We start from the raw sequence: 18,118 nt of genomic DNA on the forward strand, positions 1-18,118 counted from the left end.
TACTTCGGGTGTGAGAGTGGCAGGCTAAAGATAAGCATCCACATTTTGGTTTTTGTAAGTTTTGAACCCTCAAACTCAAAGAAACACACGAGGAGGGTAGCCGCAACTGCGGCAGAAAGCTGCTGGACTTTTTGGCTGCTGTTTGAGTAGCGACGGTAAGCGCGTCCCAGCGGCTTGTCTCTATACCGCCGAGCGATGCATGACTCCGAAAAAGCACTTCTGTATGGTTAAATTCTGAGAGTCGTTCACGCTTTTTGGTGTGTACTTGGTTTATTCTCTGCTGGAGGAGTCTGGGAGGAGCGGCGCTGACCGTTTTCTGCCGGGGGGTCGCCGGTGCGTGGACTGGCCGACTTTTCTCGTGGCAAGAAGGCGACGGCGTTTGCTGTCCTCTGGACCCATTTCTTTGCGGAGACACCACATGCACGGGATGGGGTGGAAAACTAGCACGTCGAAGATTATCTGCCATTGCCTTTCTCATTTTTGCACGCTCGAGACACCTCCGCTTTTGATCCCGCCGTTTGCAGACCGTGGCAACGTGGCGCATATCCAGCGTTAGTGGCCTTTGAGACATTGAAGACCAGCGCCTCCCCCCGTTTCCCCCCCCTTCAGTCGAGGGTATCAAACAAGATTTTCCCGTGTCACTCGGTTCACTCTTGCAGCTCAGTCCAAGATGGCGTACGGCCTTCGTCATGTTGTGTGCTTCAAGTTCAAGTCGTCAACCCCGGCTGAGTTGCTGGAACAGTTCATTCACGAAGGCCGACAGCTGAAAACTCTCATCCCGGAGCTTGACTTTTTCATTGATGTGCGGACCTCAATAACGGACGATCGGACGAAAGGATTCTCGCACTTTTTGTACTCGGAGTTCCACGGGAAGGACGAACTTCAAGTGTACGCGGATCACCCGAAACATAAGGCGTTCGTCGCCAAGTTCAGGCCGCACTTTGAAGACGTCATGGCCTTCGACCTCCCGATGTAACTGTGCGTTTCCCATGTGGTTGTGTCGGGCAACCCATAAATCCCTAGACCACCCCGGCGGCGGTCTACAAATAGGAATCACGAACTGCGCACACAAGCTTCTTTGGGCACCCCAGAGTGCGAAACTGCCCCAGGTCGGATGCAGGCGCAAGTCTTGCTGTTCACAACTGCGTGAAATCAATTCTCGGTGGCAGCAAAGCTCTGAGATGAGGCTGAGATGGATACCGCCCGGAGGGCCAAGAACACGTGAGGGGGTGGACTACCGGGACTGGCTGTGGAAGTATCCAACAGTGTGCGCTCCGGGCACTGACGTCTCCAGTAAGGGGAATGGGGTGTATCGTCCATTCGGCGTCGGCAACACAAGACAGTGCCAGGCTCACAGCCCTCACTGCCACAAATGGCCAGGCGAGTCTAGCTTCAGGGGATAGTTGCTTGCCGTCACTCTCGTGTAACGTGGCGCACATTGATTTTTTGCAGCCTTGATCGTCGTCGACTTTTGGACACAGAAAGGACAGAATCGTGGCAGAGGGGGGCGTCGAACCGAGGGATGGCAAGGCTTTTTGTGGGCAAATGACCGAATGGGTTCTAGGAATCACAGTACAGGGAGCAAGCAGTGAGGGCATTCCACGTGTGAAATGCAGGCCTTATCGACTCTCCACCGCCAGAAATCTCCGATTTTGCATCGGCGCCCGAACAGAGCCTGCATATGAATATCTTGTTTCATTTTGTGTCCCAAGCGAAGATGTCACGACTAGCTCTCTGGAAGGGAATTCAGGGTACAGACTGCAATTACAGAATGCACCAAGGGGAATTATGCCGGGTTATAGGAAGCCAGCTCTTTCCTTTCACAATTCATGGTGGAGTCACTCCAGTCACCTCTCTCACGCGAACAAGCAACTCATGCGGTTGCGCGTGCTCCACCTTTCTTCGAAGACGGGGGGTCCTGTCGTCAGTCGACCGTGACGGGACAATGCACTGCTCTGCCGACGCAGCGTGAAGGAAGCGTATGGGCTGTGGACACATTTCCGAGGACATGTGCTGCAGATGCGAACTGGCTCTACATAGCAATGGAGTTCAAGTGTCAGTGGCGATGTCCGCTCCTGACTGGTTATGGTTTTGCCATGTAGGCAACGATTCTCACGCAAGCGATGGCAGAAAACGAGTATTCGCCTACGGTCGCGTGGCCGATTAAACTGCTTTTGAACGAACTGTGTTGATTTATAAACTGGCAAAGCCTTAGTTTCTGCCTACTTTTGCGTGGCCAGCAGGAGCGACGCGCAGTCCCTGAGGGACGACCAAGCATGCGCGCTGCCAGGCTTCTTCGAAACGAACCCCCTCACATTCACACATCAGAATTGGCGTTCGTTGCTTGTTCCCCGCGGAGCACCGAGCTGCGCTTTGTCACCTTAATTGGTAATGCATTGCTATAATTACCGTACACGCACTCAGCTAGCCACTGAGAGACACTCGCGAGCCCGAAACAGGCGACCTGTACATATCAGGGGCGTGCAGTGGAACTCCGGACCATAGCCACTAGCGAGGAATCCAGCTGCGACTGCCTTTGCAGCGAAAATACGTGCTACCTCCCAGCGCGAAAACGAGGTTCTCGTGACTGATTCGCCCCCGCGCTTCACAGGTATGAACTACGGCCACGCGATTCTACGCGTCTCGCGACTGCGGCGTACGGCCCACGGGTAGTACCTGTCGTGGCGCGTTTGCCTCTCACATTTCTGTACAATTGCGTGCGGAACGCTGCCTTTCGGCCGCCGAATCACCTCTGCACAGCGTCGACTAGCTCAGGGGGCGAGAGCCCACTTTCCTTGGTCCCAACATACGCGGATGTGGAACTTGTGGCATTAAGCTTTGCGTAGAATTCCCTCTGCGCCTTCTACTCGCTTCAGCTTTCTTGTGCACGTCGCAGTTTATTTGGTTTCAAAGGGGTCCGGCGTCTTGGATAGCCAGGAAGGCGGTGAACGGAGTGTGCTCTTGCACGGCGTTCGCTTCATGCTACGGTGGCGCTACTCGATACATTCGACACTCCGAGCCGTGGCGCTTCACTCTGTCGAAGGGGATCCGAGCCTCGCACGCTTATCTTCATCTACGTGGCGACAGCTACTCCCTCTCGTTTCTATTTTTCTTATTACCAGATTAGGCGTCAGCCGACCCGCAACGTTTCTCATCCAAGGACGAACTCAGTGCGGCCCGGACGCGGCGAGAAGGAGCCAAGTCACCGTCATCGTTTTTGATGAAGGACTGATAGCCATCGCCCAAACGGCGTGTGGCGATTCTGTAGACGTCACTGTTTTCGGGGCACCGGGTAGCAGACTGCGTGTCACAAGAACAAATAGGTTTTCACTTTGAGCGATAACAACAAGCGACCAGGAGACAGCGAGGTGACAGGACAAAAGTTCACAAAGCACGTCCACTCCCCGTTACGTTTACGTGATGATCTCCTCCTTAACTTCGAGTTCTTCTTCGATAACTTCTTCTTTATCCTCCCAGTCAAACTGGGCGTCGAACGTTTCGTACGCCAGCTGCCACTCGTCATACATATCCTGCGGAAAGGAAAACACATTCGCAGCAAACACGTGGATGGTCTTGATCCACATTGCGGGCACACAATTTCTAGCGCGGCCATTTATACTCGTCAGCGGCAACCTCCATACGATGCGTCCAGTCATCGCCCCGAGACACACACACACAGCTCTGCTGAAGCCCCGAGGAAACTCGCAACGTAACAGCATCGCCGTCGTTCGAACACTGACAGGCGAGTCGCGGCCTAGAAATTCTGTTCCTTTTGCAATTTTGTCACTGAACAGCCTCCGCTCCTAACACCTCGCGTTCTTCATTGCCCTCGACTGCCAACCCGCGCTCTCCCAAAGATTACACGGTCTGAACACGCCGCGGCGACCAGCAAATGACAACCTGAACATGGACGAAATCGCCGGAGTGTACAGACACGTGCCTTTTTTAAACGAGACTCACATGATCGACTTTCCATTGGTTAAGGCCATCAAGGACCCTGGTGAACTCGTCCATTTCCTCCTTTCGTTGACGAATGAAGGCGGATCGCTGCTCAAGTCGCAGTTTTTCGTCCTCGGCCTCGTACCGTTTGCTGCAAAAAAAACAATTCCGAGTCACGGCGGAGCCGCATAGACACACCGAGAAGGCGACGGCCGACTGACACATGTTCGTATCCCTACACAGCCGCATCGCCTGCATGTGAACTGAAAACGGGGAGAGAGGACGCACTGTCTCGCGCGCCGTCATACATCCATACCTGTAGTCCTTCATTTTCTTCTTGATTTCCTCGATCTTCTCTTTCTTCAACAGAGACGGAGGATGCGGCCTCCACAGGAACTGGTAGAACTGGTCCTTCTGACACTTGTACTGCAGCTTTCCCTGGAACGTCCAGATCTTGTAACCTGCGCAACAGCCACAGTTCAGGTCGTTCATTCACCGCATTCTCCTGAACATCTGCGAAGCGTCTCGTGCCTGCGCCCGAGGCTTCGAAAACCGGACGCCTCGTCTCAGCTGACGCCCTCTCACCTGTGTTGGAGCCCAGACGGAAGGAGGCAGTGTTGCTGCTGGGGAGCATCGGCAGGACGACCGCTGTGCTGAGGTACCGTCCACACGCTGACCACCTGACTTCGTTCACCATGAAGTGCTCATCCATGTGGAGAACCTGACACAGGAAGTGCGCGGAAACACATGTGCACGCGGTAGGCGGCGCCCGTCGCGGATCGAAACGGAATATCCTTCTTTCGCCTCGCGAATGGGCACCCGCACGGAGTTGAGTTCTTTCACTCACCTGCACAGTGTCTTGGTCGTTCAGGCAGCAGAACAGGAGAGTGCCGTCGAGACCGAGAGACGCCAGAATGAAGTAAGAGCCGAAAGGTGACCACTGCATGTAGTTCATGTATCCACTGATGTCGAAGGAGTAGATCAACGTCGTGTCGCGCTTGCCGTCTGCGGAACCGAAGAAACAAAACACACTCGAACAGGCTGCTCTACACTGTCCTCTCTCTCGACGTTCCCAGAGAAAAGAACCAGAACAAGGGCATCCCAGTACCCCAGGCCATTACACGCTGTGGGTATTGGAAAACGCATGCGGTCGACGCCAGCACGCCACCGCCGCAAACCCTCGCAAAAAGGGACTGGGGCGGGAAGACACGGCCGAAATGTCGACACGTCGGAGCCGCAGAGCCGCAAAGCCGCAAGAGAGACCGCCACACACCGAGGCTGGGCGGAAAAACGCGAACGCACCTTCGCTGGCGTCACAAACGCGGTAGAATCGGAGGGCTTGGTTGCTCGTCTGCTCGTCGTGGACGACGAGCGCGAATCTCTTGCCTGAGAGCAGGAAACCAAGCACAGGACGAGGCAGCCTGTGCAACGACCTCTCGGCAGAATGTCTCAACTCGAGACACACTGAGCAACCAGAGAGCCATCGCAGCCCCTCGTAGGAAAGCGAGAATCCAGTTGGGCGACACAGACGAGAAGGCCTTTTTACGCTCGCTCTCTCCACTGCCCATGTCGCCCCCTTCCTCAGCTCGGGCTTTCCAACGCCTCTCCTGTGTCGCGACGCACTGTAGCCTTCTTCCCAGTGGAGTTGGACCGCGACGTCGTTGAGTTGGACGTTGTCCACGGGGATGTCCTTCTCCCGCATGCGGAAGATCTCAAGCTGCGTGAATTCCTTCTTTCCCTTCTTGCCAGTCTTCTTGAACGCGACCGTCTGCAGGAACGCAGCGGAGACGCTTTTCAAGCGTTGACGCGTGCGAGCGGAACGCAGGAGCAGAGACTCGGACTCGCCACGCCACGTGTTCGACACGCACGTTGCAGACAGCGTGCGTCGCGCGGACATTTGCGAAATCGGGTCAGGCGCTTCGGCGCTTGTCCCGGCGGAAACACACAAAGAACCAGGGACGGGCACAATCGGAAACAGTCCATCGGACAACGTGGCGACTCAGCGGTCACGATGAAGGCGCACTGCGCGACAAAGACCGGCTGGGAGAGAAGACCGGGAGGAATGCGCGACGCGAGGCGCCTTGTCCCCACCCAGAGTGCCAGAGATTTCGAGCGTTTCTCTTACTCGAAGGCAAAGGAAGTCGCCCTTGGATTGCCAGTGCATGGATGCGCCCTTGACGTTGTACACGTTCTTGCTGCTCAACTCGCGACGGCTGGGGATCTCGACCAAGAGCAGACGACCTGCACGAAAAACGAGGAAACAGAAACGGCGGTTGAAACGCACAAGACAGGCTGTAGACGGCTGGTAATCCCGCAGCCCCGTCGTCTTCCGTTACCGCCGCTCTCCCTCGAGGACCGTTTTGTTCTTCCCTCTAAATGCAGGCGACAAGTTCCAGGCACTGGCAGGCACACGACTCGCAGAACCACTACGGAGACAAACTCGTACAGAGCTCCGCACCTCAAAAATCAGTGCAGGCCACGCGGCATCCAACATACACCGCGGATCCCTGTTCCACCACACTGCATGCATATATATATATATATATATATATATATATATATATATTCGCTACATGCATATACAAATTTGAATATCAATGCATGTAGATATCTGCTGCTGAGCACCTTTAAGAGTATTTTGCGTGAAAAACAACTGGTGTGCTCCAAAGTGTTATTTCAGCTCTATAAAATGTCGAGAGCGCCTCATCGACAGCCGCACAAAAGAGCGGCACTGCGCAGAACGCAGTGCCTGCTGCTGCCGACACGTTACGCCTCGGTTTCGTCTCGGCTGTTTTCTGACCCCGCTGCCGAGTCGCGACACGACCGCAGGAAAAATGAGAAACCAGCCGGAAACCAGAACATTTCCTCTGTCCCCCGGAGAAACGACCCAACACAGAACGTATGTTCAAACGTGTGTCGATTTCGCAACGCGTGTGCCCTTGCCTGTGCCACCCGTCAAGGCGAGGAAAGCAGCTAAAGCACGATTCCTGCCTGCACGCCTGCGAACAGACGACGTGTGTCTCTGCCTGGACCGACTGTCTCCAAGCAGGAAGCAAAACGCACCTGGAGCGTCCTCAGAGCCCTTGATCCACACAGAGATGATGTTTTCTGTGGGCGACCACTCAAACTTCTCGAGAGGATACTTCAAAGACGAAAGCTTGCCGTCTCGTGGGTCGCGGAGAAGACGCACGGCGCAGCGGTCCTGGCAAGACAGAACGCAATTCGCAGAAAACGACGCAGAGATACAAGTCACAAGAACGTGTGGCCACCCACTGGACACCCCGCAAATCACGCGATGCGCCCATTTTAACGGAAGTGGACTCGCACAGCTGCAGTGTACATACACCTGCCAGGGGCGTCCCTATCTGGGACTCTGGCGCCGCGCGTGACGCTCCATGGACACGCGAACTGCATTGATCTCAGACTCCGTCCGTCTCTCTTCGGGTGCCCACTCTGACGTCTGGTTTGACCGTCGGTCTTACCTGGCCCTTCCTGCCTTTGTCTTCGCCCTTCTCGCCGTCGGCAGCTTCCGGCTCCTCGTCGCACTCCATCTGGTAGACGCAGAGTTCCTTCTCGCCCATTCGGGCGACGTATCGGTCGTCGTGGGAGAAGAGGAAGTGTGGATACTCGCCGCCACGCGGGGAGTGGGCGGGCGTTGGGAACTGACGAAGCAACTCACCTGCAAACACGAAGACACAGGCGCCGCGGCGTTCGTTTCTCCCCGCGGAGCTGTCTATCGCGAGCCAAACCTAGGTTTGGAAGCGCCGGAAAAAGACCCGGTCCACGACCCGCTCGCCTGCAACACCCGCACCCATCTGCAATGCCTCACCCCCCCCCCCTCGCCCGACTTCGACGCAGGAGTCCAGAATTCACGCCCCGACAAAAATCTCGCCCCTGGCCGCGCCCGCCAGCAGACTGCGTCCCGCCCCGCGACTCTTCGACTCCTGAGGCCGACCACCTCGGTCCGCAGGCAAAAGGGACGGCTAGGAACGGTTAGACATCTCAACGCTAGTCGAGACGTGTCTAATTTGACGAGTGCCGAGAACGCCGGACCGCGCTCTCCCCGGTGAATCACGGAGACACGCGTGTGGACGGGAAGAGAGCATCGGCCCCCCTCGGGAGAGGGCAAAGGTGAAAGCGAAGAATGCCGCGCGCGTCAACTCACCAGTCATGACCTTCCAGATGCGCACGGCCTTCTCGTTGCGGAGCTGCGCCGGGCTCCCATCCCACGTGATCACGTAGGTCTCGTTCGGCGAGAAATCGATCTGGAAAAAGAAGACAATCGCCGGAAGCGCCGAGCGGGTTGGAGACCGCGAGAGGCGAGCTCAGAAGGCCGTCAAAAGGCGACACTGGCGCGAGCGACGGGGCGCGAAGCGCAGCAACCCCGGTTAAACGGGAAAAGCCGCGAGGACGAAACGGAGGAGGGAGATCCGAGACGCAAAAGAGCGCGGCACCCGCCGCCGAGAATGGCCAGACCAAGCGTGAGGCGTTCGGGAGAACGCGCACCGCACAAACCCAAAACGAAAACTAGGCCCTCTCTAGCCGCGCCCGTCAGACACGCTGCGCTGGCCTCGTCTGAAGCGTACACGAACGCAGCTACCGTCGCGTGCCCGTCGGCAAGACACGTTGTGCGTTTCGGTCTCTCGCCTTAGACAAATGCGTCGAAACGATACGCGGCAAAGGCCGCACGGGAAAAAGGCACGCAACTCCGGGAAACGTGCAGGTAAACGGTGAGACGAAGAAACGAAAACACTGCGGAGCAACCACAGCTTCGCAGACATTTGCACCACAGAACAGACACCAAAGAAACGCACCTGCTTGACGTCCTTGTGTTCGAAGCGAACCTTCTTTTCGAACTGGTCCCCGGCCCACAGCGCAATACCTGCGAAGACAAAGCCGTCGACACACTGGACGAAACCTGTCACTTCCGTGATTCCCCCAAGACGTCATAAAAAAGGGCCAGGGAAAAAATCCGGGCCAGCAAAAATATGTTGCCTTCTTCAGCCGGCTTCTCTTTTCTAGTCGGGGGTGGCTGTTTGGCGGCCGCTTCCGGAACAGCTCGTTCGCTCGCGGGGGAAAGCGCGGAGGGAAGAACAGCGACAGCAAACGCCTTGCCATAAATACGCACAGCCCTTCCACCCGTCACGACGCGGTGTGCGAATACGTGCTTGACGAGGGCGAAGATCGTTTCCTGATTTCAGACGGCTCCCCACACACAGCGTGCGGCAAACTCGCGACTTTTTTTTGCGTACCCGGCCTGTGGAAAGTGGCGAGGAAAGAGCCTTGCGGCGACCACTGCACGCGGAAGTCCGTCCACACGCGCTTGCCGTCGGCTCTTTCGCGGTGACCGTTGTACACCAACACACTGCAGTCCCGCTCGATCGGGTCGTGCCAGTAAATCTCCGTCTCATCCTGGAGCAGCCCCACGTAAAACGCCAGGAAAACGCCGATGCAAACGCCCGCCCCACCACAGAGTGCCGCGCGAACACGGCCGTTCTATACTTCAAAGAGAGAGTCCTTACAAAACGTGTGTACTTCAAAAAAACTGTCCTTTCACGGCTTGCAGCGTGGCGCTAAGCCCACACTCGTCCAGCAGCCTGAACTGAGCGCGATATCATGCACGCATGCACTACACATAAACACGGATATATACATATATACATATATATGTATATGTATGTACGTATGTATATATGTATATATGTATATATGTATATATGTATATATGTATATATGTATATATGTATATATGTATATATGTATATATGTATGTATGTATATGTATGTATGTATATGTATGTATGTATGTATGAATGTATGTATGTATATATGTATATATGTATGTATGTATGTATAGCTGTATGGGTGCAGCAGAGCAGGTGAGCGTGACGAGTCACCTTTTCGGCATAGAGAGACGCGAAACGCATGCACGAACTGGCCAGCACAACCTTGTTTATACGCGTCACTATGCATGGCGGTGTTGAGCGACTCCTGTGCAACCCGCCTCGGTTTGTGTGGAAGACGTACGGCGTAGCGAATGACGAATTGTTCACGACCCCGAGCGTCGAGCAGCCACCAGCGGAAGTTTTCGCGGGTGAATCCAAGCAACTTGATGGGAGGTCGGTAGTTTGCCCCGCGCCCGACGATCTCGTCAAAATCATCCAGCAGCGCAGCCTGCGCCGACACACAGAAAACGCAACGTGAAAAGCTTCAAGACACGACAGGGAAACGCGCGCGAGAACGTCGCTCGAAAGTGGCATCCAATCTCTTCACACCGTCTTCCGGTATGTCCCTCGTCCTGCTGCTCATGCCCGCGAAAGCGCCTCTTTTTTCTCAGCGAAGCCGGACCCGACGGCAGGCTCCAGAGACCCGCCGCAAGAGCCCCGTGCATTGGCGGCTCTCCACTAGGCGTAGAGCCGAGACTGACGACTCCCGGCTGAATTCAAGACAGAAAACTTGCATGCCGCATGTAGACCAGGGGAGAAAGGGACAACACGGCCAAAAAAGGCAAGTTCTCCTCCACCTTTTCGCGCGGGGAGATCGGGGAGCGCTCAACCGCACCTCGCCGACCAGCGCCTGACACGGCTGTCACGCAAGGGTGAGACAATTCAGTTCCGCAGCGGCGCATTGCGTGCGAGTCTGCCTAAAGAACGCACGCAGCGTTTTCCGCGACTGAACGAAGAAAGAAGAGTCTTCGCGTGCACGCTGAAAGCCCAGCATGACGGCAAATAACTTCACACAGAGAGGCGGGGTAGCGGTTTTGGAACCGACGGCGGCTTCGTACCCTGAAGGTATGCTTTGCGTCGAGGGCCCAACCATTGAGGTGGTGTGCTGCGTGCTGTGCGTTGAACTGGTTGCTGAAGGTGACAAAGCAGAATCCCTTGGTCATTCCTGAAAAAAAACAGACAAGTCGCCAGATGGAGGGCGCCTCGCTCGTGCATGCAGGCACTTCCACAAAGAACGGGAACAACGCCGCAGGGGTCGCGTGCGTGCCTCCGCTCCGGGAGGTTCCTCAGGGAGTCCGAGACTCGCACACGAGCCGAGGCCGGGCGTCGGCACAAGGCTGTTCTTTCGTCAGTTTCCACACGGATCCGGGAGGCGACAACAGACCCCAAGGACGCAAAAGGACCGCTTACCGGTTTCTTCGTTGACAGGCATCGAGATGGTCAGACCTTCGTTGACGCTCTCGGCACCCTTCTTCGACAGCTCCTCAACCATCTTCTTGTCGAGGACGAGGCGCAGCTTCTCGTGCTTGTCCTTGCCGACCTGAAGGCAACAAACGCCACGCAGCCGAACGCAAAAAGTAGAGAAAGGATTCTGCGATCCGTCCCCCTCGGTAAAGAAACAAGGAGAAACACACACGCCGTACGCAGGGGGAGGAAACGACACACACACACACGGCCACATGCGGACGACTCAAGAGAAAGCTGGGAATGTCGGACGGAAGAGAAACTCCACCGTGCACGCACACAGGCAAATCCGTCATGACTACACGGAAACGCGGACATAATGGTAAGCTGTTGTTCTATCCCACCCAAAACAGTTTGTTCCGCTACACACGACAGAGTCCCATGCTTGATTTCTACAATTGATTCGCGCCACGCCGCCGTCTTCTCCCTGTGTCCCTTCGACGCCACACAGCCCCGGGCCCTCAGGAGTCTCTGGAAGCTAGGAAGCAGCGGCATGCGTTGTTCGACGCACCTTGGGCACGCCCACGAGGACAATCGTGGAAGGAAAGGAGTAGTCCATCTGCAGGAGAGGCTCCATCTGCGAAAGCTTCTCCTTCAGCTTCTCCTCGGCCTGTTCAGGGTCGTCATCTTCGCCTTCGTCGCTGTCTTCCGACAGGAACTCCAGCAGATCTTGTTCCTCCGCTGCACACAAACACGCATGCAACGACCGCAACGCAATGCCAACGAAGAGACGCAGAGGGCCTCCAAGAAAGCTGCACAGAGCTGGATTTTGAAAAGACTCCCCGGAAAAACCGCGCGCAAACCTAGACCCCGCCTGTCGTGCGGAGCGCATCTCTCAAGACACAGGTTTGAATGTTTGGCAAGACGCCACTCTCGACACGAACTGAACGAGGGCCCGGGAGAAGGCGCGAAAACCAAAGTGTGAGCAATCGGTCAACTGCCTGTCGCCGCTCAGCACGCGCTGATTCACGGAGACATCCGGCCAACCGCCAGGCAGAATGCGCCCCAAAGTTCGGCAACGACCCGAACCCTGAGGCACATGTACGGCGGTCGTTTGCGGTGCCTGGGAGGTTACGTAGCCAGATATTCCGACACTCATACGGAAGTTCGCACGATGAAGATGGCGAAGCACCTACAGCAAGGCCACTGGAAAATGCGCTTCATCACCTGATTGATTGACTTACGAAAAAGTCCTCGATCAACCGTTCAAAAGCAAAAGCTATCGCATATACACGGCGGGAACTCGTTGCTTATCTACGACTCACGCGTCCCTTCTGTACCCCGCAGAAACCAGAGTGGTACCCTAGAAGCTGGAAATCCTCTAGTTCAAACACATATCGCCCATCGCGGCTTCCCCCCGCGTTTCCCTAGCGCCTGCGGCAATGGATTCTGGAAGTGTTCTCCCAGAAACACCATACGTATCCCTAGCGCCTGCGGCAATGGATTCTGGAACTGTTCTCCGGGAAACACCATACGTATGAGACGTGTTTCCCATGCCAATTCCCGTGCTCTGCTTTGCTCGTGTGCACCGCTTGGAGGCGCTTCAAATCGCTTCTCGCAACCATCCTTCTCGGACTTCCACTACACGCGAAACTGTCTACACAGGGCATAGAATGAAAACCCCCGACTTCTCCCCGAGACGGACGAGAGAACTTTGGTGCATTTCACACTTGGGCTCTGTCACGCTGTTTGCTCGCTTCTTTCTGTCGCGGCCGGTCCAGGCCTCGCACACGTCCCAGACAGAGATGCAGCTGTCGGCAGAAACTGGCTCCAGTGCCTCGCACCACACACGCGGTACAATTTTGCGCTTTGCTTCCTCAGCGAGTGCGCGTTTGATTCGAGGACGTCGCCTTCCCTTCTTCCTTCCACAAATACACCCCCAATGGACGACAGGTGAGCCCCCCGGTGAAGTGCATGCGCCTTTTTTCGCGGTTTCTCGGTTCTCAGCGGCCGCTTTCCCGCGCGAGAAACGCCCTTTTTACCGGCGCCAAACGCGGCACGAACGCGGCTGGCGACGAGGAAAGGGCCTTGGACCCGAAACTCACCGGGGAGGTCGTCCTTCTCGATGCGAACCATCTCGGCGCAGGCGCGGGTGAAGACGTGAGAGCCGTGGGATGTGACAGGCGCCAGAGGGGAAGTCGACCGCGCACCGACAGGGAAAGACGGCGGGGAGGGAGAGTCTGGGAAACGAAGAGAACGGCTAAGTTACGTGCACGGCGAACCCCAGTGACCGAGGGAAAGAGGACAGATGGAAATCTTTGTAGAAAAAGTGACCCCCCCCACAAGGTTTGAGCCCAGAGACAAGAGCAGCAAAAGAGACAGCGCAGGGGCAGAGTGGGCTGCGCGGAGAAAGGACGAAACGAAGGAAACCAAAGGCGACGGAAACAAGAGAGAAAACGGAGAACAGCAACGCGTCGTGGGGTCCGACGAGAAGAAACGATTCGATGTCCCGTTAAGCTTCCAGTGAGCAGGCGGGACGGAAAGTCCGCGCTGCCCAGGTGAAAATTTCCGCCAGAAAACGCCAGAAAAGTGCCACCCGCGGGCGATGCCTGATTGAGAAAAACTGCAGACCAAATTCCCTCTGTCCCGACGCCTCGTTGGAGAGTTCCAACCTGCACGCCAAAAAAGCTGGGCAGCGTGCTCTTCCCCTCAGAAAACTTGCGCACAGGCGCGCGTTGTACACAGCCTCCCTTCGCCGCGCGCGCTTTCAGGCTCCCAGATCCCGCGCATGCGCGCGCGGCGGAACTTCATACAGGCCGCCCCCGTCGAGTGAGAGAGGCCTCAGTCGCTGGGCGGCTTTTCGCAGTCCCTCTCTGCGTGGACCACTCGCGCACACGCATCTCTCAAGACGTGGCCCCTCTCGATGCACAAATACGCCGTCCGCATGCAGCTTCGGGATGTGAGCGGCCTTCTCTGGAAGGCGGAACAGCGATGTTCCAGAGCGCGAAACACGCAGGAAAGGCTCTGTACCCTGTAAAGAAGGGATTGTTCGGCAGCGGCATACCTGGAAAAGGCGCGTTGAACTCAGAGTGTACCTCCTAGGTCTCGATTGCACGTGGAACAGGCGGGTCTTGCACGGACTTGAGCGGCGGTTTTGCCTCCCAGTGGCGGGTGTCGTGTGTGTGTCGCGAAACCGTGCAAAGAAAATCACGGTCTGCTGCAGCTTCGTCGCGCTCCTCTCTGCGCAAAAAAAGCGAAAAACAGGGGGTCGGAAGCGACGCCTCGGCCGTGAAACGTTGGTGTCGAAAGCTACTAGCGTTCTCTAGTGGCGTTTTATCAACACTTGACCCAGCTTGAGCGTCGCTTGCTGGAGGCGACCTTTTGGCGCACTGCCGTTTTCGTGCTGTGCAGGGAACAGGACAACTGGCTCTGAGTGTCCTCCGGTGAGATTCCGAGCAGCTGGGTGGATGAAGGCTACAGCGTAGGCGCATCCAGGGTCTGATTCGACCGGACCGTGGCCAGGAAAACAGACATCCATCTGTCTCTCACCGGTCCCAGTCGCAAAACTGCCTCCGTTCGCGATTTTTTCCCCCTCCCACTCACTCCAGCCGTCTGTAGTTACACCCGACCGTCCGTGCTCCGCGGCGGCGTTTCAACTGGGAGGGTTTGCCATTCTGCCTGTTTCCCTCCGGCAAAACGACACACTTCTGCTTCCAGCCGCAGTCATGGATGCTTTTCTCGCGGAGGCCGCCGCCGCACTCCCCGATGTCCCGACAGCGGCGGCGGCGGCAATTGCCGCAGGCCAGACGACTGACCAGGAGCGGCGCAGAGCGGCGGGAGTCAGTGACGGGGGGAACCCAGTCGGCCGGGAAGATTTGTTGGAGGACGAGGACGCAGTTCATGCCGTGCAGCGGAAGAAGGAAGGCATCAGTACACCCGCGGTCCAGCAGAAACTGTTGACAGTCGAGGGGAAAGAAGTCGCGGTGATCTGCGTGACTTTTTCGGACAAGTTCTTCGTCACGATCTCCGACAACGGGAAGATGTCGGCTATGGTAAGTGCCTGCACGAAGAACGTTCCAGGCTCGACGGGGAGAAAAGGATGGAATCCGGGACCGAGCGACACTGTCGGTGGAGTGCCCGGCGTGTGCGCTCCTTGCCGGCAGCAGACTCGGCACCCAAAACCCGCAGGGGATTCTGCGGCCTGCGCATAGAGTGGAATCATGCAGCGGAACGGGTATATTCTGGTGTGTAGACGAGATGCACAGCTGTGCAAGGCGTCCTAGGGCACTGTGACCTGGATGCCGGACCGGCATGCACGTGTATACAAATATGTATACAAATATGTATACATATACATTAGATGGAGCCGCATGTGTATTGCTTGTCGCATGTGCGTGCTTGGCAGATTCAAGGCTCGGCAGGCTTTGAGGAGCAGCGTGCAGACTTCGGAGTCCGGTTTATATTCGGAGATAGGTGCGTTTGCGGAAACGGAGTTTCTGCAAAACTTCTTCTCTAGAGCGTCTTAACACAGCCTGCGGCGCGGTGTTTAGGGGACTCTTAAATCTGCAGCGAGGGCTGGGCGGTCGGCGGTGACCTGGTGTCCCTCCGAACGCCTTCTCGTGAATAGCTGTCCAGGGCTTCCACGTAGAGCGTAACGTTCGTAGAGACCGGATAGTTCTTACATTTAAGCGTTTCTCCTCTCAGCTTCAGCAAAGCTGGACTTGTGCGAAACCGTGTCGTTTTCCGAGCGTCTTTCTCTCGGGCGCTTAGTGGACGCGGTGCACGTGGGTGTCGAAAGGAGGCGCCCATCACGGAGGCTCTCTCATTCAGTCAAGGCGCAAACGAAGCGCCCGATGTTCAGACAGCAGTAATCCGACCGCAAGTCGCTCGGCACGCTCAGATATTTTCGCCTTGGCGTGCTGTGTGGAACTGCTTCAGGCATCGGGAATATTTTCTGGTGTACGCTCGGGCGCTCCTGGCGATAATTTCTGCGCAATCGAAGAAAGAGTTCCTCCTTGCGATTTCTATCAGCGTACGTCGACTACACCCCTCGACCGTCTTACGTTTTTTCTGGAGCCTCGGTTAGGCTTCGTCTCTCCGGCTTTTTGGTTTCCGTTGCAGCCGTTTCTGCCCGCCCGAGTCGCCGTTTGCTTCTTCGATGTTATAGACCTGTGTGGAGCCTTGCCGGTGTGTGCCTGGTTGTGTTTCTCTGCAGGTCGATAGCCCTTCCTTCTTCCGAGCCGTCATGAGCGGCATTCGCGCGAACTTCCACTTCAACTAGAACAGCTGTGCAACGGTCACGGAAGTCGCACACTGTCTCTTCCTTTGTAAAAAACGCTCTAAAACAACCGTTTTCCCGCCTTTTCTTTTGGGCGAGAGCAGCTTCGCACGCTCCCTCACACCTCAGCGTGTCAGGCCAAAAGAAGTTATTTCAGTTTGCGTCACTTTCGTCTGTTTCATTCTCCCCTTCTTCCGTCGGCGAACTCGTTTGGCGGACGCGTTTTGCGTATTTTCCTCGTTCGAGAGTACGCACGGAGGTTCTAATGAGGAACTCGCGCACCTCGGCTTACCGGATTCTGAAGCAGGGTGCTCGGAGATCTCCCCTTCTGTGGAATCCCAGCATGCGCGTCCTTTCTCACTTATTTGCGGGTGACCACGTTCTCCCCGCGTTTCGCCTGGTTTCTGTTTTTCGTGTTTGGCGACTTCTTCTGTCCTGGCATGCTCGTAATAACGGTCTTTGTTTACGGTTTGTGCAAGGGACAAAGGGAGAGTGGCCAAAGGCCAAGTTTTTTGCGCTGCCGCAACAGCTGTCTTGTCGACAAAGACGGTATCTTCGCGACGCCGGTTGCCGGTCTGCGGTCTCCCCGTTGTTCTGGTGTATCTGGCCTGTAGCTCCAGGCACTTTTTAGGGAACTGTTTTGCACGAAACGTATCACCAGGCATCATATCCACCGTTTTCCGACATAAACGCAAACGAAAAGATTCCCCGTCGAGCGCAGGATAGTCGCTATCCTGCCACACAACATTCGAGCGGTGGCCTGCCTGTTACGAGCCAGGCGTTATGCCCGTGACCATGCAAAAGCTATCTATTTATATGTATATAGATATATGCAATTGAAAAATGAATGGCAGAGGAGGAGCTAAGACGCGTTTGAACTGGGGGTAAACGGGTTACCTGTAAATTCCGGGAGGCTGGAAAGGGTTGATATTGGTTTCTGCACGGTGTTTTGCATGAGCGTGGTAAGTAGGACGGAACGAGCGGCGACACTGCTGTCAGGTTACGTTCTTTCTAAACAGTCGTAAACCCTGAATCGGCCAAGTGAATATGAGAGATCGACACGATACAGGGAACTTTCTTGAGGGGTGGGGAGGAAAGTGGAGCAATGCCACCGTCAGGGAGAATGCCGGGCGAGGCCAGAAGAAGAGAGTATGGCACACGTCAAGAGCAAAAGCCGTGCACATCCTGAACTCCGCAAGGACTCGAAAGGAAGGCAATGGGCCACATCGCGAGAAAAACAGCATGCGGCACACACACTGGAAACCACAATGGAAGGCTAGTGAGAGCACGTATGACCCCCGCAGATTTAGGGAAAAAAAATTAACTAGAGCTCTTGTTTTCTTGGCAGACCTGCCGGTCACCAGTGAAGGATGCCCACCCAGGATGCCACGCGCGGCACAGAAGAGACTTAGAGTCAAGCGCTCCTTTTAGGAGATGAAGACAAGCAGTCTGGACTCCACAACACGAATACGGCGTCAACAGGCCGAGGGAGCGCCCGGTAGCGAGCGTTAGCGGTAGCGGTTTCTGTTCGCTGCGAAGAAACGACTCATGCAGTCGTTTCCAGCATCTACGGGAAAGGTGTACCCAACAGTGTGTGCAAGGGAGTTCCCGCGTTCCTTTGGCGGGCATGTGCATGCCTTGACCCTCGGATTTTTATTGTTGGAAGGCAACCGAAGTTTCTCCCTCGTCTGTGTCGAAAAGCCGTCAGGTGACGCGCGGCGTCGAAAGAGCAACGGTCTGTGCACACGGCGCGGCGTGCGGTTACCAACGG

General features: G+C 56.0%; 3 protein-coding genes across 3 annotated transcripts; 2 read left to right on the forward strand and 1 right to left on the reverse strand.

Moving 5' to 3' along the window:
• Positions 1–670: 670 nt before the first annotated feature.
• On the forward strand, positions 671–976 carry NCLIV_005890 (conserved hypothetical protein; the record flags this gene model as incomplete). Its single annotated transcript, XM_003880099.1, has 1 exon — positions 671–976. One exon carries the CDS (start codon positions 671–673, stop codon positions 974–976), a length of 306 nt encoding a protein of 101 aa, XP_003880148.1.
• A 2,437-nt stretch (positions 977–3,413) lies between these two features.
• NCLIV_005900 (translation INITIATION FACTOR 3 SUBUNIT 9-like protein, related) lies at positions 3,414–13,205 on the reverse strand (the record flags this gene model as incomplete). The annotated part of the gene is made up of 18 exons (XM_003880100.1): positions 3,414–3,530; positions 3,961–4,090; positions 4,256–4,400; positions 4,525–4,660; positions 4,787–4,944; positions 5,242–5,325; positions 5,563–5,707; positions 6,065–6,180; positions 7,003–7,141; positions 7,422–7,618; positions 8,105–8,204; positions 8,754–8,821; positions 9,192–9,351; positions 9,967–10,113; positions 10,724–10,830; positions 11,076–11,205; positions 11,641–11,810; positions 13,175–13,205. 18 exons carry the CDS (start codon positions 13,203–13,205, stop codon positions 3,414–3,416), a joined length of 2,280 nt encoding a protein of 759 aa, XP_003880149.1.
• A 1,589-nt stretch (positions 13,206–14,794) lies between these two features.
• On the forward strand, positions 14,795–16,350 carry NCLIV_005910 (conserved hypothetical protein; the record flags this gene model as incomplete). Its single annotated transcript, XM_003880101.1, has 4 exons — positions 14,795–15,121; positions 15,475–15,542; positions 16,008–16,101; positions 16,285–16,350. 4 exons carry the CDS (start codon positions 14,795–14,797, stop codon positions 16,348–16,350), a joined length of 555 nt encoding a protein of 184 aa, XP_003880150.1.
• Positions 16,351–18,118: the final 1,768 nt, after the last annotated feature.

This window comes from Neospora caninum, chromosome II (assembly GCF_000208865.1).
Source record: "Neospora caninum Liverpool complete genome, chromosome II".
Taxonomy (NCBI): domain Eukaryota; phylum Apicomplexa; class Conoidasida; order Eucoccidiorida; family Sarcocystidae; genus Neospora; species Neospora caninum.